At 40.6% G+C, this 24,291-nt stretch overlaps 2 protein-coding genes across 4 annotated transcripts; both read left to right on the plus strand.

Annotated features, from left to right (window-relative positions):
• Positions 1 to 1,973: 1,973 nt before the first annotated feature.
• Positions 1,974 to 10,159, plus strand: pdcd4b (programmed cell death 4b). 3 transcript variants are annotated; one of them, XM_030781509.1, is made up of 12 exons: positions 1,974 to 2,030; positions 2,527 to 2,642; positions 3,130 to 3,438; positions 5,436 to 5,530; positions 5,647 to 5,760; positions 6,384 to 6,605; positions 7,897 to 7,994; positions 8,235 to 8,349; positions 8,599 to 8,706; positions 8,875 to 8,985; positions 9,086 to 9,225; positions 9,589 to 10,159. In XM_030781509.1, exons 2-12 carry the CDS (start codon positions 2,600 to 2,602, stop codon positions 9,647 to 9,649), a joined length of 1,416 nt encoding a protein of 471 aa, XP_030637369.1. In that variant the 5' UTR covers positions 1,974 to 2,030; positions 2,527 to 2,599; the 3' UTR covers positions 9,650 to 10,159. The 3 variants fall into 3 exon arrangements, with proteins under 3 accessions (XP_030637369.1, XP_030637368.1, XP_030637367.1); XM_030781508.1 differs by lacking the exon at positions 1,974 to 2,030 and having other exon boundaries at positions 2,356 to 2,642; positions 9,086 to 9,221; positions 9,589 to 9,679; XM_030781507.1 differs by lacking the exon at positions 1,974 to 2,030 and having other exon boundaries at positions 2,359 to 2,642.
• Positions 10,160 to 13,328: 3,169 nt separating this feature from the next.
• shoc2 (SHOC2 leucine rich repeat scaffold protein) lies at positions 13,329 to 23,361 on the plus strand. Its single transcript, XM_030781500.1, has 9 exons — positions 13,329 to 13,377; positions 18,776 to 19,899; positions 20,434 to 20,571; positions 20,769 to 20,899; positions 21,061 to 21,249; positions 21,600 to 21,722; positions 21,875 to 22,012; positions 22,215 to 22,332; positions 22,710 to 23,361. The coding sequence occupies exons 2-9, from the start codon at positions 19,203 to 19,205 to the stop codon at positions 22,916 to 22,918; spliced, it is 1,743 nt and encodes a 580-aa protein (XP_030637360.1). The 5' UTR covers positions 13,329 to 13,377; positions 18,776 to 19,202; the 3' UTR covers positions 22,919 to 23,361.
• Positions 23,362 to 24,291: the final 930 nt, after the last annotated feature.

Below are 24,291 nucleotides of genomic sequence, written 5' to 3' on the forward strand. Positions count from 1 at the left end.
CTTTAGTCAGTGCTCACAGAATGACCTCTCATTTGTCAGACAGCCTACAGTTGACAAAGTGCCTCATATTTAAAAATTCTTTTTCTGTGTATGAAATTTCTGTATTTTTGGCAGAAAGAATCATGAAGAAAAATGCAGTTAATATCATAGGTCTGAAACATGTATTCTTTTTCGTCATATTGCAGCACAAATTTGTCACGCCATGATTCTTGGCCCTTTCTCATACATGTCAAACCTATAACATGAAATTAGACGCCAGCTTCATGTTTTTGAATAACTCATGTAGATTTATCAAGAGCAACACAGAAATACGTTTTGACTTAATCATGCGGCATCATATTTTGTACGTAAAAATACAGCACTCAATGCATATCACATTTGACAGGCATAAAAGGTTCCATAATCAGACCACAGTGAACTACTGGGCCTTCATTTATATAATTATCTTTGTAATCCTATCCAGAGATAAGCAGATGATCTTTGTGAATTGCGCTTTCATACCCTTCCATATTGTAAACTGCCCAAGTCACTCATCAACATGGTGCATTTTATATGTCACTAATATTCCTGTGAAAAAGCAAAAAACATTTTTATTCAGAATCAACAATAGATAGTCACAATGTTTTTCAGGATTTCAACACATACAATGTATATATATATATATATATATATATATATGCACATACATACACTTACATATTCAGATCAGGTTGTGTAAGTGCTTTTGTAAAAGAGGCCTCAGGTGTTTGCCTTATAACTATATAATTTATAATAATGTGACTGATACTGTACACAGCCATGCTCATACCAGAGATACTTGAACTGGACCATTTGTGTCATTTACCCTATTTAAATGAGGAACTGTACAGGGCTGAACAGAAGCTAAAACGTTTGAGTAAACAGTAGTGTGTTGTAGGTGTGTGTTTTATGAAGACAGTATGTGGTCTTCTCAATGTTTTATATAATGTTCTTGTTGACATCCCAATCTTTACTATCTTTGTCCTTTTTGCGATGAAATTTTGTAATGGGATGTTTTGATGCAATATTTGAATAAATACTTTTGGGAGATATTTATGGTGTGCGTTTTGCAAGTTTCTAATCATGTTTTGATGTTGCTCTTAAAGACACACACATGCATGCACATATATTTATCTATATATAGATATCTATCTATATATCTGTCTGTAGTGTGTATACATACACACACATATACATACATACCTACATATACATACACACACAAACACACATATATTTGTATGTATTGTACAGTGGATGAAATTCTACAGGTTACACCTTTGACACACTGATGGACAAATAAAATGTTAAAATTACTTGCCTAGACTTGCCCCCCTGTCACAGCGTCAAAGTAGTTGGACAAATAAACCTACCAGCAAATGTTTGCAGATTAATTCAAGGCTCCAGTCGCTTGTTTTCATCTGATTGAACAAACGCAGAGTAAGAGAACAAGCATAAATGTCTGCACGGCTACACGCCTCAGCAAAATCAATGTTTCGGAAACAGCGTCTCTATATATATAATATGTGTGTGTGTGTGTGTATATGTGTGTGTGTGTGTGTGTTTGTGTATACACACATATATACATACATATATATTACACAGAGGACATTTGCGATCAAATATTACAAGCATTGCAAATAAACAGTCTTACAGTATTCACCGTGATCCTTTATGGCTCTGCTCTCTGCACATAAATAGGTCACATTCAAAACGGTACAATGACACACTGACTGGCTACCCAGCGAAGTTGAAATCCATTACGTAATACAGTTATTGTTATTCCAGTAACAAAAGCTAGATGGCAGCACGCTTCTTATTAGATGTAATAGAAAAAGCGAGAACGTTTTTCCAAGCGTTAATTTTCATTGGTTAGTTCGTCGCCGTTCCTATACTGTGACCAATCAGAAATTCCCACGGTTAGCCCTACGCTTTTGAGTTGCTGGGTAGGACAATACAAAAACAACAGCAAAACGAAGGCACATATTAACCAGAAGCCTGCTACGCAGCAGGTAAGTGTTTTTATCTATCTGCTTTCATTTTGCACAGCAGGTAAATGCAGTTTTAGAATGCTGTCGTGATTCACGGTAATATATTACATTTTAGCAGATTTACATCCATCCGCTGAGCGGAGCTTAAATTTCCTCCAGGGCTTTGTTTATGTTGTAAATTTAACTGAATGTCAATGGCAAGTTGTTAGATCAAAGACTTTTGAGTTATGTTTAGCCCGATGTTCAAATTCAACAAGCAAAAGACTAGAATCAAGTTACAAACGCTGTTTCCGAAACATTGATTTTGCGATGGTGTGTAAACATGCAGACATCTAGGCTTGTTCTCTTATTCTGCGTTTGTTCAATCAGATGAAAACAAGCGATTGGGATCTTGAATTAACCTGCAAACATTTGCTGGGACCTTTTTTTGTCCAGCTATTAGCGCTGTGACAGGGAGGCAAGTTTTACTGGACATGTCCGGGCAAGTGATTTTAACGACATTTTATTTGTCCGCCAGTGTCGAAGGTGTAACGCGCAGGAGTTTATCCACTGTAAGATATTTGACAACAAAAATCACGTATTTGCGAACCATGGCAACCGAATGCGAGGCATGGCTCAACTCCAACCCAGTCGGTAAGTTACTTCATGTTTAAGATTTATCATTTGCTTTCTCATCTTTTCAGTCTGGTGGATGTAAAAGGACCTGTAGTGACATTACATACAGTCGTTCATACGTGACCTGTTTTGGGGGACTATACAATCATTTGAGGTACCTCAACAAACCTGGGGGTGTGTTGTTTTAATAAGTAGTATTTTTTCCTGAACACAATGTTAGGACCCATATTTTATATAAATGCACAGTATGTCATACATAGAAAGGTCTTTACCTCAGATGTTAGTACCAGGCTGAAATTGGGGTGTTTTTCTTATTTTTAAAACTCTTATTTCATTTTTTACAGTAGCCTCTGCTATAACCACCAACTATTTGATTCATCTCCCTTCTGTCCAGTGCATTGACATATTATGCCCTAGTTTGGATGCTTGCTGTGGTTAGCCCCCAGCGTCTGACTATGAATTAACCCTATTGTCATTGAATCTGCACTGCCCCCCCCCCCTGCAGAGGCAGACGATCTGAGCGACTCGTTTTTGTCTGGGGAAGAGGAGAATGGGCTGAACAGCAGAAAGATTGACAATGAAATCAATGGGAACTGGATATCCGCTCCCACCTCCAGCATCCACGAAGCTCGTCTCAAAGCCAAGGCAAAGAGACGTCTGAGGAAAAACTCCTCCCGGGACTCCGGGAGGGGGGATTCTCTCAGTGACAATGGAGACGTCGTCCGTGGCTTGATCGTGTCCCCCACTAGTCCGAAGGGCAAGCTGCTGGACAGGAGGTCTCGCCTGGGGAAAGGAAGAGGCCAGCCAAAGAAAGGTACTTTTATTATAATGTTATCATAAGCAGTATAAGAATTGGGAAGGTGTGTGATTGATGTGATGCAAGCTTTTTTTTTTTTTTTTTTTTTTATTTTGCCATAACTTAAGACAGCTCTTTCCTCTCTGAGAGGTCCCAAGCTGACAGGCGACAGACCATTTGCTTTTAAGCGGCATCTGTGGTCGTAAACCAATTAGACTGTAAACAAATGGCAAGACAGACTAGAGCTGCTCACACCAACTTAAACGCATCTCCTTTATCTTCCCCTGGCTTCTGTTCTGGAATTTTCCATTAGAGGCTGAATGCTCTGAGTGCTAACAGGCCGAATTGACCAAACAGACCAGAGCCACAAAAACGGCCTTTAAATCTTTTTTTTTGGCCATAGAGTGAAGGCACATCTCTTAGGCCATTTCTTTAAAGCTTTTATTTTTTTTTGTATTTTTATAGAAATAATGAAACCGTTTTGCTTTTTGGTGCAGCATGACGTCAGTTTGTGCAGAACAGGAAACTGGATCAGATCCTATAAATATCCCCTGACTATATTTGATCACCTCACGCATTTTTGCAGATTTTTTTTTTTTTTTCAGAGCAGATTTCTCTGTGTTGTTAGAGATTACAGTACCGTCAGACTCTGACCCCCTGCACTTGGTCCGTCAGGTGTCTTGCTCACGCCAAAATGTGACAGAACGCTGTCACTTAAATCGGTTCGTGTTGGACTCGTTAGTTTTGTAACTGCTCTGCACCGTGTCCACCCCCTCTGAGTTATGTAACAACACTACCAGCCTGGATGACTGCACGCTAAAGTCAGGGCTAGGCTGAAGTTTCTGTACTGTTACTCCAGCTGCAAAAAAAAAGAGAAAAAATGGTGATTGAGGGCAGTGCAGGGACAGTATGTACTACTGGGTGTAGTGTAGTCGACAGAACTAAATATAGAGGAATAGCCTGTACGTGTTAGGCCTACAGCAGAGAGACTTAAATATGTAGGAAATCTGCTTTAGGAAAACATCTCTTTAAAAGGTTTGCAGCTTGTCTCTGCGGACATGAACAGATGTGGCTTTGTCTGAGTCTCAAATCTGTGATATCTGTCACCATGTAGGGTTTTAACTCGGAGCAATAAAAGGCACCAGTTTAAGGGGGGGAAGAAAAAGATGACAGGAAGTTGACTGTCACAGATTTCTCTTTAATAACGTGGGAGGAGCAGGCAATAACTTAAGCAGCACCACGGCAAACTGTCGTCTGCAAAAGCAACAATCAGTTGCAGAAGTATATTTAAGACTCATCAGGCTCTTTACCAACCCTGTTATTTCAACGCTCTGGTTATTTTTATAATCGGCCATCACCTGCACCTCAGGGCAACCAGTACCCATACTGTCTTGCAGTCAAAACAGAAACACTTGCTCAGCTGCATGGGTTTTTTTTAAGAAGTGAAAGAGGCGATTTTTTGGGCGGTGCCCTGTCTTAAGGTGTAATACTGAAACTGATGCATACCTGTTTTTTGATTGTGAGATGGATTGTGCAGACATAGTTGTACTTTACCCCTGGCCTCGGTTTTTGTGGTTGGGGCTTTTTAGCAGGCACTGAGCATGAAACCCAACGATAGGAGTTTGGTTTCTGTTTTTTTGGTGAAAAGAAAACACCTTTGTGAGTTGGTTTCCAGGCTTATTTTACACATACAGAGGACATCCTGTTCAACTTGCTAGAACTGTCCGGAACTGCATGTTCCTTTGAGTCTGTGTGCGTGTGTGTGTGTTTTTTTTTTTCTTCACATGTCACATGAGAGCTCAGGATACTTCACCGTAGCTCTGTGGACAAACAGCTGTATAGACTTTCAATATCTCTCCATTCTGAAACCTTTAGGTTTCATTTCGCGTGTCTAGCGTGCACAGTCACTGTTGAAGAGTAAATGACAGATTACAACCTATAAGCTGGTTATTTTGGTGTATTGGAATAAATTTTTTTATTGACGGATGAATTTGGCATCTTGCCCACACACACAGGTGGTGCAGGAGGTAAAGGGGTTTGGGGGACTCCTGGAGAGGTGTATGACCTGGATGAAGTAGATGTCAGGGACCCCAATTATGATGAAGACCAGGTAAGATACAGTTTTCTCCCCTACAACTTCTACTTACGTACTATTCTTGGAGGTTTACTCGAAGAGCTCAGCAGAAAGCTGTGGTCTTAATGGCCTTTTCTGTCTTTTCCAAACAGGAGAACTGTGTGTATGAGACAGTGGTCCTCCCCTTGGACGAGGAGAGCTTTGAAAAGACAGTCACTCCCATTGTTCAAGAGTACTTTGAGCATGGGGACTCCAACGAAGTTGCGGTAAGCTCTATGACCATAGAGTTTCACTGGCAGTGTCTCTCTTACTACAGCTGTTTTGAATAGAGAGGTTTTGATTGGCTGGTTGGCGGAGCTGATGTGATTGGCTGATACTTGCAGTGTCAAAAACTGCCCTGTTATGAAACTGCAGTTGACTTGTTTGCAGATTTACAAGGACTGTGTGTGTTGTTGTTACCGGTGTTTGGTCTAGTGACTGTAAGCTATCCGTTTACAACTGATAATGAGACGTTTTTATTACCTCTGTGTCATAGAGCTGCCAAGAGAGGAGGCTGTATAGTACTCCTTTTTCACTAGCTCACTCTTGTTTTAAAGTTTGTCTGGGTACAGTCCTAGGTGATACTGAGTGAAAAGAATAGAAAGTACACACTTCCATGCTCACCAAAAAAACCCAAATATTTTATATAATATATATATATATATATATATATATATATATATATATATATATGTACTTCTTCAAATGTGCAAAAAACCCAGCGCTGTACAGGTTGGGTATTTAGGAAATAATAATAATCTACTGTAACCTGTTCTGCATTTTTTTACTGTGTGGATTCTCTCTCATGGCTGTTTGATGTTGCATTGCTGTTTGATGTATTTCCTTGCAGGAGCTGTTGGAGGGCCTTAATCTGGGCTCCATGAGGAGTGACGTTCCGATGCTGGCTGTGTCTCTGGCCCTGGAGGCCAAAGCCAGTCACAGAGAGCTAACGTCTCGCCTGCTCTCTGACCTGTGCGGCCGGGTTCTGACCCGCACCGACGTGGAGAGCTCCTTCGATAAGCTCCTGAGAGAGCTTCCCGACCTGGTGCTGGACACACCAGATGCTCCTCAGGTGAACACACACACACACACACACACACACACACAGAGGAGTCACGGTCACACACTGGTTAGGATCGCAACATCTCACAGGACTATACACTCCTCTTTTCTTTACTTTTTTTCCTGTCCCATGTTTGCCCACCCAATTTGGCTTGAGAAGTAACCGATCCTTTTAATTCCACCACATTTTTGGAAGCCTATAATTCCAGAGTAATGCTTCAGTCTGACTCTGAAAAGCCAGCTGGACTAATTTCAGTGAAACGGTTTCTCATCAGTCTGGTTTAAGGTTAGATGAGTGAAGAGTGTCAGTGATGGGTTAGAACACTGCTGAATTAGATTCACAGGCCTGTGAGCCGCTGACTTGAAATAAAACGAACAACAAAAAAAGTGGTTTCCCTTTTGCTTTTGATTAATCGAGCAGTTTTCTAGCAATAATGCCTTGAAGTGCATCTGTTTTGTCTCTCTCTGTATTTCTAATGTGAGGTCTTTGTAAGTGCATTAGCGCTGTAGGGTTGTGTATGTTTGTGAGTGTGAGTGTGTGTGTGTGTGTGAGAGAGAGAGAACAGTTTGTCATGTTATAGACACAGGCTGTGGTTAACAGGGGAAGTACACAGCGGTCTGTGCACGTGTTTGCTGAGCGTGGCCGTTGTTCCGATGGCACGACCGGTTAGAGAGAAATTTCAGCTCTTTTCAGTTCAGGCCTTTGTGCTTACTGTCGGCAAAACGCTCACTCAGCACACGCTCGGCCTGGCCCCTCTCTTCTCTTCCACGGGCGTTCAGCTTTGTTCGGCCTCGGGACAGCCAGGCTAGCTTTTTCACCTCGTCACAGTCGGGTCACAGGATGTGCCCAACATAAACAAACACAGCGAGACAGCCCGGGCGTCAAAAGGAAAACACTACACAACGATTACGTTATGAAGCATTTCATGTTTTTTTTTTAAAGATTTTTCTCAGTCACCACAGAAGGCCTTGGTTTTTGCCCTTCTGATAAACTGCCCTCATGTCAGATGGGGGGGAAATAAACCAGAACTGACTCATTTTAACCCAAGCCCAGCCAAATGCTGTGCTGCTGGCTTTTGTGAGGAATGGTTTTCCGCTCCTTACTTGGTAGAGGATTGAAGTAACCACCACATCAGAACGCTCGGGCCTGGTTCAGTGGGTGGATCAAAGAGATGAAAATGATTACAAGGAAGGGGGGGGGGGGGGGGAGAAAAAAAAGCATTCCTTGTTATGTAAGTACGGAGACTTGGTTTTCAGTGGCAGTGCACTGAGAATGGTGCTTTTTCCATTTTGTCTTTCAGCTTGTTGGGCAGTTCATTGCCAGAGCTGTGGGAGATAATATCCTGTCCAAAAGCTACATTGAGGGATACAAAGGAAGAGTGGACTGCGAGCATGCCAGGTAACTGGGAACAGGCTCGTGGCAAGACATTGACTTACGTATTAGGGGCGAATGGATATGAACATATAAAACGATAACGCATTTCATTAGACTCCTGGAACGATTTAACCATAAGATCTTCGGAACGCGAAGTGCTGATGAAGAACCTGTTTCTTTGTTAGGGGGGGAAAAAAAAGTTCCAGTTTATTGTTGAGGGAGTGTGAGGGGATGTTCCTTGACGGAAGCGTGTTTGATTGACAGGGCGGCTCTGGACCGGGCGGCGGTGCTGCTGAAAATGTGCAGGGGCGGACTCCGCATCGACAACCTCTGGGGATCAGGAGGAGGCCAAAGGCCAGTCACACAACTCATCAAAGAAGTGAGAACACACCACCGCTTTTCCCGTAGAAAGCACACGCCTCTCCTATTATCAGATTTTACACGATTATCAGCTCAAGGGATGACATGGAATTCTGTAACTGTGTAAAATGATGCGTTTATAGTTCAGTTCGTGGACTAACTTGGGGTTCATTTGTACTATAGCACATGTAGAAAAAGACCATGCGTGTGTCTGTGTGTCATGAGCAGAGATGTCAGTGTTTTATTTCTTTTTAAATGATGTTTGCAGGTTAACCTGTTGCTGAAGGAGTACCTCCTGTCAGGAGACACCGTCGAGGCAGAACGATGTTTGAGGGAATTAGAGGTCCCTCATTTTCATCACGAGTTTGTCTACGAGGTACTAATTAAGAGAATTATCGTTAATTCCAAAGGACTATTGTTTACTCCAATTTCCTCCTTAAAGCACAGAACATGCATATGTACTTATTGCCTTTTACATTTAAACGCAAAGTATTCAGTTGAATTGAACTGAAATAACTGTTTTGGTTGTTCTTGTTTTTTTCAGGCAATAATTATGGTGCTGGAGTCCAAAGGTGACAGAACACTGCAAATGATTCTGAAGCTGCTGAAATCTCTCTGGGTTTCATCTGTTTTAACTGTAGACCAAATGAGAAGGGTAAGGCTCCACCTAGTGGTGAGATTGATTATGTCCATCTTGCTTTAATATTCCCTGTTAATGTGGCTCTGCTAACAGTGGTGTCCACTCTCTTTCATAGGGTTATGAACGAGTTTACATGGATATCGCTGACATAAACATTGATGTCCCGTGTGCATACTCATTACTGGAGCAGTTTGTGGAGAAGAGCTACAATGCAGGAGTCATAAACAAAAACCTGAGAGACCTTTGTCCCTGTAGGTAAGATTCACTTATTTCACTGTGGCACAGTGAGCAGATGTTTTTAGTGATTACTTTACCTTCTGCTTTACCTGTATTATAATATAATGTGAATCATATAATTCAGCCTAGTTTTTTTTTTTTTAGAATGTGCTGTTATAAGCAAGACACATAGCAAGAGTTATAATAATAATGATGATGATGATGATGATGATAATAATAATAATTTTATTTATATAACACTTTTCGAGTGCTTTCCAGGTTAAAGGATTCACAGAGTAAAAATTTTCATTTCATTTGAGTTCATTTGAAAAATGATTTCACATAAGTCAGCAGTGTTTGTTAATACATTTGTTTGTTTCCTGTGCTTCATCCCTTTAACAGAGGGCGAAAGAGGTTTGTGAGCGAAGGAGACGGCGGGCGCCTAAAACTCGAGAGCTACTGAGATTCCCCTCTGGTCTCTCTCCTGGGCGCCGTTTTACGGAAGGCATATTTCAGAAACTGGATTTTGGGGGGGTTTTTTTTCCAACCTGCATACTTATTTGTCACAAAGATCTAGGTACAAAAAAAAAAAATCTTCCCTCACGTCAATGAAGAATGTATACGTAAAACTGAATCAAGACGGCACTTTTTGAATGGAGGGAGAGACGTGGAGACATACCTTCTGATGGTGTGTCTTGAGTTGTGTGAGGTAAGCTAAGAAAGTGCCACGCCTGCTCTTAAAAAGAGTCATTCCATGTTTTGTATCGTTGAGTTCACTGCCACACCCTTTGCCCACACAGCAGTGTTTGTATAAATTTCACTTGTTTTGGTTTTTTTTTTTTTTTCCTGTATAAAGCTTTATGTAAGGAAACATGTTGGTTCAAAAGATGTTTCTTTTTCTCCCTGGTGGCTGCTGTTTCTATACCATGACAAGAGTTTGATTTTTTGTTGTTGTTGTTGTTTGTTTATTTAGATTTTTTCTCCCCCCCCCCCCACCCCCTCTGTCTTACAATGATGTCATACCTAAAAGCACCTGACAAAAAAGTGAGGTGCAGAGCAATGTAAACCAATTGGGATCATTTCACAAAAAAAGTGTCAAAAACATTTATTTTTATATTTCAGAGCACTGATATGTGAAATCTACCAAATGTACTTACTTGCTCTTTGGTTAAAATGGTTACATAATAAATAACTGAAAAAAAATGAGTGGTTAATTTTGATTACCGTGGTACTTTTGAAGGACAATGATAAAATAAACATACTTTATAGTGTTTTAATAAAAAAAATACTTTGCTGACATATGAAAAAGAGCAATATGTTCCCCATGTCATTTAAATTGTCAAAAATAATGTCGGACTGAGTGGTTCTTTTTTTTCTACATTAATTTGTCTTAAAATCAGCCAATAATGAGCCCAAAGCTCTTACATAAATAACAGTAACTGTTTTGGCTAAGATTAGTTCAGAAGTGATACATCCCTCTTCAGACAATTTCATTTAAAAGGATAAAGAATCAGGAAAATATGTGAATCAATATGTGAACTGTTGCTTTTCTGTCTGAATTTGATCTCAAATATCAAAGAAACAACAGAAACACAAATGTTGAAGGAACAGCTTTATAACTGAAATGTCACTGAATACATGGAATGAATGCTTTTTTTTTTATTTCTTCAACAACATGCAAAGTCACAAAAACCAACAGTTTTCATATCTTGGTCAGAAGAGATGGGATGCGAATCAACGTTTCTGTATTTATACTTGCCATGCTGGGTACAATTCTACAAAAATATATTAAGGTTTGGGTAATGGTTTAAATAGTGTATATTACAAAAACAAATGTATGTTTTAGCTTGAAATGGTGAGACCCATTTGTATAAAGAGGAAATATACGTTTGCCACAGAAGAACAAGGTCAGTTAAAAATGGTTTATGTAATACTCCAGGTAGGTAAATGGGATCAAACAGCTTAATTTTGTAACTGCTCCGGGCCTCTTCTGTCATAGTGTTGTGTGTTGTTTTTCTTTTTAAGCAGTTCTCATGTCAGAGTAATGTTAGGCAATAAAAAAACAAAAATAAAAACAAAGAACCGATTAGCAGTGCTTTGGTTTATCGCTGCCTAGGTAACCAGGGGGGTGTTTCAAGTACGTGGTTTAGTGACTAAGCCAGCTAAGTTAACTCAGAGTAAGTGGTAAACCTCCTAATAGAAGAGCTCTATGGCTTTGTTTTGCTAGGAGGTTTACTGCTTACTCTGAGTTAACTTAGCTGTGTTAGTTACTAAATCGCGTACTTGGAATACCCCCAGGTAGCTCACTGCAAACACTTTAAATATTGTTAATAGATGGTCACGTCATGACTCGGACGTTAAAGCCTAAATATACTTTTGCCACTGAAGAGCGTAGCCAGTTATAACTGTTTTCATTTTAACATTCCAGAATTAAGTGTTCTTTCAAAACACCCTTGAATTCCACCATCATTCTCTGTAACACATGCAGTAAAGGCTTTCCAAACAACAGCTACAAAAAAGTAATGTACAATAAATAGCTATACAACTAAGCCAAACTATGCAAACACAAACTACATACTTAATCAAGTCCATACAATAAAAAACCTCTCAGAGTTCACATTCTTACGGCGCTTTTCAAAGCCTGCTAACAGGTATGAATTTGAACTACAATGATATGTTTTGATATTAGGTTGTGATGGAAGTGCATACTTCATCCTTTAAAAAGTGTCCCAACTACGGTTGGTCCTGTTGCTGCTGTTGTTGTTCCCTCAGCGCCATCTCCTGTTGTTTAATAAGTTCCTGAGCTTCATGTTGCATTTTCTCCAGCTTTTCCAGAGTAACCGACTTCAGTGGTAACAGTTTGGGCTTACACAGTACCATAGCAGGAACATCCTCCATAGAGAGTTGTCCTGTATAGGTATAAACCAGCAAAACCGGTTAAAATCCGTGAGGCGGAGAATATAACGTTTCTTAACATAAAGTGAAATCCTTTTTTCTTTTTTAAAGCAATTACCTTGTTTTGGCAGAACTTCTCTAAACATTGTCTTCACTTCGGGCATCGTTCCTTCCCTTAATATCTGTTTACAAAATAAATGGACAACAGTTATGTGTTTTACTTACTATCACCAAAGTTGTCAGGCAACACTTTGTAAGTTTCGAATGAGCTCCACAGAATTCTGAGAACGTGGATATTTTGCTAAGGTGGATTTGTTAACTGTCTGACCCATCTAAACCACTAGTAACCTTTAGCTAATACTCTTAACTACATCTGTTTACATGCCCTCTCAGCTGACACAGCTAACTAGCTAACTGATTATCCACTGCCGATAAAATACAATACCACACATAAAGTTTATTCACAAGTTTTTCTCAGTTTTATGATGATACCGACAAAATAAACAAATCACACCTAAAGCATTTACGTTACCTTCACAGGCCACGCAGATTTTAAAGTGGTTTGGGCCGTCTATTACCTTTAGCTTTCTCCGTGGTTACGAACTTCCGGTTATGTCTTCCTCTGACACAGCACACTGCTGCCGCCTCGCGTCACCACATTAACAGTAACCCTTGAAAAGAAACGCAAACAGTAACTCTCTTTGACAACAACGCACATTTTTAGATGGAAAAAATAAAAACAATTTATTGGCGACTGGGTAATGCACTTCAGAGTTGCACTGTTCAAATAAAATTGCATATTTTGTACCTATTTTGTTATAACGCCCTGTGTGTACCTTAGCCATGAAATCTTAAGTTTGTTGGAAATGTATTGGTTATTTCAGATGCAATACATTCAAATGCAAATAAACACACACACACAGACATATATATGTGTGTAAGGCAAATTTAACGGCTATAAACACTTTCATCAATTCATGCCACTAAGAGAAAATCTTTTTGTAAATCGTGTGGAGCCTCTAAAATGTCCACAATTTTTATCAGTTTTCTGCTTACTATTTCAAGGGTCATATAATTCCAGTTACCATCAAGAAATTTCACTGGGTATAATGAGCAGACTATATTGTCCAAATATTAGTGTACACCTTATTTGCTGTTGTTGTTCCTGAAATCTCGCGATACTCCAGTGATGGCGTGAGTGTGACGCAGTGTAATGGCAGGGGAGGGGACCGCTCCGCTGTAGCAGTGTAGGAAAGGAGGAGGAAGCAAAGGGATGGCGGAGGCACACCTCTGAAGGTAAAACAGTTCTATTACTATACACATTTTACCATTTAATTACACACGACACGCAGCTTATATCAGTACCATTACATGTCGCTCTTTGTCAGCCACCTATCATGGTAGCTGATTCAGCGTTGTCTTTGAATTAGGGCTTAATAAGAATACACTCTTTTGTTCAGCTCCGGAATGGCCGATCTGTGTGTGTGTGTGTGTGTATGTGTGTGTGTGTGTGCGTGCGTGTGTATGTATGTATGTGTGTGTGTGCGTGTGTATGTGTGTATGTGTTTGTGCGCGCGGGCGCGCGTGCGAGCGTGAGTGTGTAGAGGGAGCGAAAGAGAGAGAGAGAGAGCGAGAGAGAATGTGTTTTCTTTTTTTCCTCTTCATATTCTGCTGGCTAGCACAAAAAGAGAGCTAACGGAATGTATCTCAAGCCGCCCAAGTGTGTCCAACAGTAAACAAATGCATGATATGTCCCAAAATGGTCAAACCTTTATGGGTGTGAGTTCACCAGCAGGGCTGAGAGCTTTTCCTGCACATTTGTCAAAACCAGTTAACCCAGTTAAAGCTCATATAAAGCTCATACTGTTCGGAATGGTGTTTTTACGGATGACAGCTGCCCGAAAAGGAGGGCCTAGCAAAGAAATTGTGGGTACAGGCTGTCATCTTTGGTTATTAGGGTGTTGTTTTCTATACGAGTGTAGTTAAATGTTCGGGTCGGTTAAAAAAGGCACTGCGAGGAGAAGTTACATTACCAATTCTAACATAAATCAGATTTCATTTTTTGTGAGCTAAGCATCTGTTGCTGACTTATCATATATTTGTATTTATATATATAAATTATCTATATGTATTTTTTTTTTTTTTTTATAATTGTGACATATGCTCTTCCAGTCTATTCTTTCAGCTTGGTATATATATATATATATATATATATATACATATATACATACATACAAATATATAAAAGCTTTATATATATATAAAAGCTTTTCTGAAAGCACATAGGTTTATTTATGAATAGCTAATGACTTGGCTGCTAACGAACATGCTATGTTAGCGTTAGCTCAGTGAAACGGTAGGGTGGCTATTTGCTAACCGTGCTGAGGTTGATAGCCACCCCTTAGCATCTGAACATTTACGGGGGGAAAATACTATTCAGGTACAGTATTTACGATGTACCTGTTTACAGTATTTAACGGTGTCCTCTAAAATAAGCTTGGTGTCTAAGTGTAAGAGCCCGACTAGTAACATCATAGTCAAAACGTATTAAGTCGACAGTGGGTATTTTTGGGATGTGAGGTGTAATTTTCATTAACAGGTAATCACTGAACCGATCACGAGACATAAGTACGATAAATGATTGCTTAATATCCTTATGCTGTCGATTACTGCTTGTTTTCTCGAAAAAGTGTTTGATAGTAGGTGGGAAGTTGCTTTCATAGATGTTGGCCTTCAGGATTTAGCAAGCTGGCTGCCATGGCTAAGGTAGTCGTATATGTGATAAATCGTAAGTTTTGTCTTGCTTGTTACTGACAAGAAAGACTTTAAACATTTGGTATAATAAATAATTAAACCGCGAATGAAATGACGTTGGTCAGAAAGAATATAACGTTCTGTTAACTTAACAGAGCCACTTAGCCACGTTGTCTGAATCAGATAAACATCTAAGCTAGCCATACCAAGGTCTGGACCTAACCCAAAATACTAGAAAGGCAAAAACCGTGTAAGCCTAGCATGTAAAATGGAATGCACAATCTTACTTCACTGTATAAGCAAGCTAGGTGATGAGTTTGTGTTTACTATTAGCGACGTCTGAACTTGCTGCCGTGCAAACCTCATATATACCCCACGCAGCACTTTGTAAACTGTTAATTATGGAGTGTAGCCTCCCCAAACCCCCTATATCAGTTAAAGCTACACATTCAACTACTGTGCAGCTACATATGTGCATTACATCAAAAACTAGGCTACTTAGTCTTGGGCCTCTGTGCGAGTGTTAACTCACCACTGTTCTCCACTTCCTGTGTCATTCAAGCAGCTAGCTATTATCCTGATGGGGGTATAGAAAGTAAACTGCCCATGGTTTATCATTTTTCATCTTTTTATATCATATTGAGCAATTACTGAAAAAACTCAAAGCATTACAGTGCAATCAGACATCTGCTTTTTACAACATTTTTGATGCTTTCTGCTTTCCAGTGTCCTCTCCATGAACCCCCCCACACACACCTTTTTTCTGTCTTGTTCAGTTGATTTTTCTCTTTGCTCTCTATGTAAGACAACACTATCTCCCTTTAACTTGCTGGAAAAGCCACAAGTGTAAACTGTACACAGAAAAATATTTGCAAAGTCACAATCTGGCCGTAAAGGGGACTTCCTGTTACTCAAATTCTTTATTATCTTACACTTATACCCTTTACTGTTCAAAACCCTGACCTCTTCTGGATGCAGTAACTAGAAGTGACATTAGCTTCTTCTTTTTCAAGTCAAGGTCAGCCCTGGGCTGCATTGCAGTTTGATGGAATTTCAGGATTAATTTGAGACATATCTGGTTTAACTGCAAGTTTGCATAGGCAAGCGCGTGAATCTGAAAGGAGGAGAGCAGAACGTAAGATGTCTTTTTTTTTTCCCTCCGTATCGGCATGTATAAAGAAAGTTGCACAGTTTGACCCCTTCTGCCCTTATGTGCTGTTCTACATTTTATCGCCCACTAGATATTTTTTTTTCTCTCTCTCTTGCAAGCAGAGCTGGAGCTTCCTCGGTCACCTGCATATTAAGTAGGCAGCACTTTTTTTTTTTATTTTAACCCAGATATCTTTCTATTGTTTTAAAATTACAGTTAAGGGTAAAACATGTTTTTGGTTCATTTCCAAATGTGTTGGTGTTCCCTTTCCTTATATTTTAGACCTTATTTTATCTCTAAAATGATGATGTGTTGAATATGCTTTTTGGCTATTCATTTGCTGATGTCTGTCTGTTTTTAGTCTCCTCTGATGGATGAGAGTTCTGACATGTATTTGCTCAATCAACAAAGCACACTCAAAACCGACAAGAAATAGTCCCAGTCTCCGAAACACTAGTGCAAAACTCACATGCATATAACTCTAAGGAACACTGGACATTACCCAGGAAAAGAGGTTGGACTTAAAAGTATGGACTTATGCTGCAGTACAAGTATGTTACACATTTTGGGGAGCATACAATCATTGGGGTTAAAACAGAGTACAGAATGTGTCACAGTTAACCATGTGTTTTCATGTGGGCAAGTCATGGACGCTTATTATTACTGACACTATTTAGATTATTTTGAAACTGTTACCTGATTCTTATTCTCTGCTTTAGTGTTGCGTTAATACTACATAGGGCTAATTTTGCCTAGTTATAAAGCAACACACCTGGCTTTACTCTCTGTGTTGTAGACTCACTGTGGATGAGCATAGAGAAAGACAATCATTTTGAAAAACCTAATCAGATGTACATAATTTGAGGAGGGATGTGTTTTTAAGAGAAACCTCTTTATAGATGAATAGTGAAATGAAGTGTTAATGTGTAGATGAAATGCATGACTCGTGTGGTGGCAAGTGTAGTCTGAACTTAAGGTGATTCCAAGTATGCTAAGCTAAGCTAACACTCTTCAGGTCTGGGTAGTGACACATGGTGACCAGAGTCACAGACTGTCACCGGACGACCTGCTTCTCTCGGCTTTCCCAGAGACATCAGCGTCAGGGCAAACTGACTATTCGCCCGTATTTATCGTAACCTACACAATATTCCCAGTAATGATCGTACATCATCACTCTACCACAAACCGGTGTAAAACCAGGATCCAGAGCGGGCATGTTTAAGGCTTCTCTCCTAGGCCTTAATGTCTTTGTTATTTGAAAGGAGATTGACCCTCTTTTTTTTTTTTGCCATAAAGGTCTTATGACCTGTGGGGGGGCCTGGGCTTTGAAGACTGCTCCCAAAGACGCCACTCTGCGTTTTTAACCTTTGAGAGGCTCTGATCTGCAGCCAGGCACGCTCCGGCTCCACAGTGATCCCAGCGCTAAAACACAGCGCCCCACGCTGAAACGGAGCTCACTCACCCACATGCACAGTCACACACATCCCACGTCTGGGTCTCCAGAATCCCTGTCTTTAGTATTCTCATTATTGTTATTAGGATTATTATTCCTTAAAAGACATTTTTTTTTTTTTTTACTTATTTCTGTGTCCCTGAATGAGGGAAAACGGAGTTTGTGGATGGATTAAGTGCTGTTCTCCTGTGGAGAAACTCGAGTTTGCAATCCACACTTGGTTTTTAAATGTAGTTGTTTGTCCATGTCATTCAAACGTCTCTCTCTTTCTCTCTCTCTCTCTCTCTCTCTCTCTCTGTATGTGTGTCTCATGTTAAGTGGAAGAACCTGATGTTCCATAGACTGCTGAGTGATTTCTCCTCATTTCTGTTTGTTTAGGTCTAAAGCAAATATGTCACGGCATTTGTACTCAAATTCTTCCCATGTCTGCCCTGTTATAGATCTGCTTGAATGATGTGGGGTGCACAGCTAATGTGCACATACATTGCTGGCATATTTGTGCTTGTAGATGATTTTTAAAGGCATATAGCAAACACTAAAGATGTCTTTTAACCTCTTAAGTTGTCAGCTTTAGGGCCAGGATTTAAGAAATGCCAGAGAAAAGGGTTTGTACAGTAAAAAAAACCTCACGGATACACACACTCTGCTGAATGTTTAGGAAAACAATCCACCTTACCTTACTGCTGCCCAACTGTTCAGCTCAGTCTGATTACCGATAGAATAGCTAGTCTTTACAATCGCTGATGGTTGTCTTTAAACTAACCGTAACTATATCACGGCCCTTTCACAGTCGTAATAGAACTGTCATATCAGTTTGCCCATAAAATGATATTTTGTCTGTACAGAGATAATTCAGTGTGATAATCCACACTCAGGATACTAACATGATGCTAGGATGAATGCTGTCACAAGTTTTGTAGATGTGTTTGTTCCCAGTTTTAGTATTATGGGTTTAGACTGCATTGTATTTGTTGGCTGTACCATATGGTAGTTCATTTATAATATTCATTTATAAATACAGTTTCCTTATTTTTTTTTTTACCTTTCTTACCCCCCCCCCCCCCCCCCCCCTTATTTTCTTTTTGGTTGGTGTGTGAGTGAATGCATGAAAGTGAATGTGTGAGTTTGCACGTTTTCACATTCCATGCTTTATTCCAGGCTGATTCGATGCTGTTCACTTTGATTCTCTGAAGGTTATCAACAAGTTTTAAGGGCACTTCTCATGAGGACTCCTCTCTGAAAAAGTTTTGTTGTTTTTTTTTGTTCTTGAATCGACAGTGTATAACAGGCGGTGATGGAGTTGAATTATTTCACTCATTTCATGTTTTATTCAACAGCCAAATCTGAAGGATGAGAACTCTTCCCACCTTTCTCTTCTGAACCAGCTTGAACCCAGATCAGGGATTGCGTGCAATTCAAACAGGCATGTGGTTCATCGCAGACACCACACCACACAGGCTGCGTCAAAGGCTGCTCTTTCCTATGGCCTTCTAACTCTCTCTGAACAACAGGGCTGCTTAAGCCCCACCCACCTGATCTAAATGAATACACAGGTATGTATGAACATACGCATATGTGAACGCCCATCCCCTCGGAACGTCACCTGTTTATCTTATTTTTAAAGATTGCAGAAAACGAAACAAACGAATAAGAAGAGAGAGCGAGAGGGCGAGACAGAGAGAGAGAGCGAGAGAGAGAGAGAGAGAGAGAGAGAGAGAGAAAGACACAGGGTCCCATGTTCTACTGGGCCAAGACTTTGGTGCCATGAGCAGTACTCTAGGTAAAGACAAAGACTCCAAAGAGAAGGACCCGAAGGGTCCCTCTGGGAAAGAAAGGGAAAAGGAGGCCAAAACCCCGGGCAGCTTTGGCAAGGATGGCAAAGAGTCCAAAACCAAAGGGAAAGACACCAAAGAGGGGAAGAAGGACGCGGGCGGGGCCCCGCCGGCCGTCGCCTTTTCCGTGGACAACACGATAAAACGGCCGAACCCGGCTCCGGGCGCGCGGAAGAAATCCAGCAACGCCGAGGTGATCAAAGAGCTGAACAAGTGTCGGGAGGAGAACTCCACGCGTCTGGACCTGTCAAAAAGATCCATCCACCTCCTACCCGCCTCCATCAAAGAGCTCACCCAGCTGACCGAACTCTACCTGTACAGCAACAAACTGCAGAGCCTGCCGCCCGAGGTGGGATGCCTGTCGGGACTGGTGACCCTGGCCCTGAGCGAGAACTCCCTGACCAGCCTGCCGGACTCGCTGGACAACCTGAAGAAACTGCGGATGCTGGACCTGCGGCACAACAAGCTGAGGGAGATCCCGGCCGTTGTGTACCGGGTCACGTCCCTCACCACGCTCTACCTGCGCTTCAACCGCATCACGGCCGTGGAGAAGGACATCAAGAACCTCAGCAAACTCACCATGCTCAGCATTCGGGAGAACAAGATCAAACAGCTCCCTGCAGAGATAGGTGAGTAAAAGGGCCGAACGCCGCCTAGGTAAAAGAGTCAAATAGTCTTAAACAATCTTTTTTTTTTTTTTTTTTAAATAGAAAGCATCCTTTTTAATTAAGCATATTGTCACCGTCAGATGTGAAGGCATGGAGATATTATGACAGTGTACTGTACATTCTTAGAATAAAAGCTAAGCTTACATTACAAATGTGATATGGAACCAAAGTGGAATTTGCAGGAACAGGAGAGCACTGGGATGTGAACAACTTTAGATGAATTCAGGAACATCGCTTTTGTAATGTGAACAGCGGTTTAGCTTGCAAACAAAGAGTAGACTAAAGTTGGAACGAGTATCGCAAATATGCGACATTTCAGTGGCAAACTCAAACCTTTTCTACCCTGGTCATATGTAAAGTCAGATTCCAGGTACGGTGATAAGATCAACGTGTAAGAGCTTTCTTACACCTGTGTCTCCATCTTTGGCCTGTGGTTTAGGTTGTCCACTGTTCATTTCTGATTCTGTTTGTGTTTATTCTTACATTCAATTTCAGGGGAACTGTGTAACCTCATTACATTGGATGTGGCTCATAACCAACTCGAGCACCTTCCAAAAGAGATTGGAAACTGCACACAGATCACCAATCTCGATCTTCAGCACAACGAGCTCCTGGACCTTCCGGAAACTATAGGTCAGTGCCCTTCTCAACATTACCGCTTAATTACAATACATACACCATTAATATTAGTTGAATTTGGCACCCATGTATATGTATGTTCTATGAAACCACCAATAATCATAATGGCGAACCGTGTATGCCTACACAGGAAGGGCCAAGTATAGAATGTATCGTAAATGTCCTGATTGTCTCATGTTTTAACATTTCAGGCAATCTGTCAAGCATAAATCGTCTGGGTCTGCGGTACAACAGACTGTCGGCCATCCCCCGATCGTTATCCCAGTGCCGAGAACTGGAGGAGTTAAATCTCGAGAACAACAATATCTCAGTGTTACCAGAGGTGAGATGATGTGCAGTGTTGATGCTAGGGCTGCACGTTAATACTTGCAGCCAACGTAAGCGATGAATTGTTGTTATTTCGGAACGCGCCCCTGAGGCACGTTTTCACGGGTGAGTTCCCTGTGTTATGCTTTACCGAACCTCGGTGTTTGTTGATTCCAGGGCCTACTCTCTAGTCTGGTAAACCTGACCAGTCTGACACTGGCGAGGAACTGTTTCCAGTCGTACCCGGTGGGTGGCCCATCCCAGTTCTCCACCATCTACTCTCTCAACATGGAGCACAACAGAATTAACAAGATCCCCTTTGGCATCTTCTCCAGGGCCAAGGTCCTTAGCAAACTCAACATGAAGGTAAAGACCTGAGGAAGACCACAAGGGAAATAATGAATCTGTAAATGAGACTGCAGTCCGCCCTTAAATGGAGGTCTTGATTTAAGTGTTTCTTTTGTTTGTTTGGGTTTTTTTTGTTTTTTTTTATTGCTGTTTTAGTTTTGTGTTTGATTCAGCCTGACAATATTTTATGATTTTATGCCTGTCAGTGATTTCATGAGTCGGGACATGACTCGTAGAATGGTGAGATGATGTTATTTGGCTCAATCTGTCAGTTACAGCGTAATCTGACTAGAGACCAGCTACGCGTGTTTCTGTTACGAAATTTAACAAAAGTGTTTTAACGGTATTGCTTAAAAATCCTCTTGCAGGACAACCAGCTCACATCTCTCCCCCTTGACTTTGGTACCTGGACCAGTATGGTGGAGCTAAACCTGGCCACCAACCAGCTCACCAAGATCCCTGAGGATATCTGTGGCCTTGTGTCTCTGGAAGTACGTCCTGTTTTCACTGCTTATTCTCCCCCTCTCCCCCTCTCTCATTTGTTTTTGCTGAAAATGAGACTTTTCTGAAATTTTGTCTTCACAGTTCTGACCTTGTTTGTTTGTTTGGTTGTTTGGTTGTTTGGTTGGTTGGTTTTTGCCAGGTACTCATACTGTCCAACAATCTTCTAAAGAAGTTGCCACATGGGATTGGTAACTTGCGGAAACTTAGGGAGCTAGACTTAGAGGAGAACAAGTTGGAATCCCTCCCAAATGAAATTGCCTACCTTAAAGACTTACAGGTAAGACACTGAATTTATGTATTCTGTGGCCAAAACTTGTATCTGTTTGAAAAGTCTCAGAGCTCACATGTTGAGTGGTCCATAACATACGCTTTATCCTTACAAACATTTCTAGACTCCTGCCAGTCTATTATGCACCTTCATTTGAACGGGAAAGGCTTGATTTATATTGATAGTGGACTTCTTTCTTTCTCCAATTCAGAAACTTGTCTTGACCAACAATCAGCTGACCACATTACCCAGGGGGATAGGTCACCTGACTAACCTGACCCACCTGGGACTGGGGGAGAACCTACTGCAGCACTTGCCTGAGGAGATTGGTAAGGAATGCTTCTCAGCCACCAGGGGGCAGTATTAGTGAAGCGTCAAACATGCAGAAAGACTTCATTTCAGTTAGGAAGTTATGAACGGTTTTATAAATAGGAAGCCCTCTTACTGAGACAACCTTTGTTTATATATAACTGCTGTTTTGAGTGTATCTTGGAGATATCTAAAATGTTACTAGTCCTCTTTCATAGTTTAATGCACTGGTATCTAAGCATTTAATTGTTTATAGTGTTGTAATGGCTGTATATGACCTCTTACCCCCCCCATTTCTCTCTCTCCCTCCCCTCATCTCTCTGTTTCTCTCCCCCCACCCCCTCTCTGTCTGTCTCTCTCTCTCTCTCTCTCTCTCTCTCTCTCTCTCTCATTGCAGGTACTCTGGAGAACCTTGAAGAGCTGTACCTGAATGACAACCCTAACCTGCACAGCCTGCCATTTGAGCTGGCTCTGTGCAGCAAGCTGTCCATCATGAGCATCGAGAACTGCCCCCTCAGTCACCTGCCCCCCCAGATCGTGGCCGGTGGCCCCTCCTTCATCATCCAGTTCCTTAAGATGCAGGGCCCTTACAGAGCTATGGTCTGAGGACCTACAGCCAAGCGTCATACACTGTATACAAACAAAAAGAAAAAAGACAAAAAAACCAGAGACAGATGATTATTCAAAAACATTTTGTCATCATCATAGATATGTAATTGAGGACACACACAAACACACACACACACACAAAAGGCAAATCGATTGATCGAACATTAATGGATCATGTTTCGTGTTAATAGTGGATTCATAGCCATTTAGCTTCCACATTGCTCCCCAATCATGATAACAGAAGAAAGCGAAAAAAAAAAAAATCAAACAAACAAAAAAAAAAACCAGAAACGATATATAGACTTTTGTTGCCAAAACTGATGGTGTATATTGAGTAATTCTGAGCTAAATGGCACTCTTTTAATGTTTTAAATCATTTTGCCGACATACTCACAGTAATCACAGTGATTTGTAATGACATCCAGAAAACAGTTGTATGCAAAAACAAGAACATTTGAAACTTCATTTTTGCTGCTGCTGCCATAATCTTTTTGTGGTTTCTTTCTTTTGATGTTTTTTTTTTCTTCTTTTTTTCCATGGTCATGCCGTTTTTTTTATTACCATCCCTAGACCCTAAAGGTTACTTTATATTATTGTACATATGACCTGTGGGATAACAGAACAAACGTTGGTGTTCGTTTTCCTTTTTCTTTCTTTCTTTCTTTCTTTCTTTCTTTCTTTCGCTGTTTTTTTTTTTTTTTTTTTTACATTGAAATTGTGCCTATTCTGGATGATTCACTGGTTCATTTCTGAGCAAAATTGTCCGTTGTTTTCTAACAAAACAAAGTATAATTTATTCAGTAATTCCTTTTAACTTTTTTTTAAGTAAGCATTTTACAACTTTTGTCAAATATTTTTTTTTTTTTTTATATTCATTCCCATCTGTAGGTTGATTGAACAAAGCTTCTGTGTTTGAAATGTGTAATATAAACCACTTAATCCATGTAAAATACAGAGTAATTACCTGCAGCTTCTACATAGATTAAAATTATCTGCAGCTTCTACACAGATTAAAAGTAACTGCCTACAGCTTCTGTTATGAGAAATTGTATGTGTTACTTTCGGATGAAAGGCAAAAATAATCCAACTTGATACGACAACAATCAACTAACGTGATAGTTGTGGGATCAGCCGAGTAGACGGATAGAGAAGCCAGCCATGTTAAAAAAAAGAAACTGGCTCTATGCTGAGAGGAGAAAAAGACGTGTTTAAAAACTGTAAGCAGACAGTGGCAAAGGTGTGTGGCAACTCAGTAGATGTGCGGTTGTTTTTGTTTTTGTTTTTCTTTCCATGTCATGTGCTGAATTGGTTGCCTCGAATGCAATTCGGTTGTTGTAATGTTTACTTATTTGCCATATCGACCGCGTTCC

This window comes from Chanos chanos, chromosome 8, assembly GCF_902362185.1.
Source record: "Chanos chanos chromosome 8, fChaCha1.1, whole genome shotgun sequence".
NCBI lineage: Eukaryota > Metazoa > Chordata > Actinopteri > Gonorynchiformes > Chanidae > Chanos > Chanos chanos.

Bases quoted from the DNA above. Each gene is read 5' to 3' on its own strand.
- pdcd4b (XM_030781507.1), top strand. From the start codon at position 2,483: ATGTCCGGGCAAGTGATTTTAACGACATTTTATTTGTCCGCCAGTGTC. The intron at 7,995-8,234 runs GTAACTGGGAAC...TTTGATTGACAG, and splicing joins GTGGACTGCGAGCATGCCAG to GGCGGCTCTGGACCGGGCGG. The intron at 9,226-9,588 runs GTAAGATTCACT...TCCCTTTAACAG, and splicing joins AGAGACCTTTGTCCCTGTAG to AGGGCGAAAGAGGTTTGTGA.
- shoc2 (XM_030781500.1), top strand. From the start codon at position 19,203: ATGAGCAGTACTCTAGGTAAAGACAAAGACTCCAAAGAGAAGGACCCG. The intron at 21,250-21,599 runs GTAAAGACCTGA...ATCCTCTTGCAG, and splicing joins TTAGCAAACTCAACATGAAG to GACAACCAGCTCACATCTCT. The intron at 22,333-22,709 runs GTAAGGAATGCT...CTCTCATTGCAG, and splicing joins GCACTTGCCTGAGGAGATTG to GTACTCTGGAGAACCTTGAA.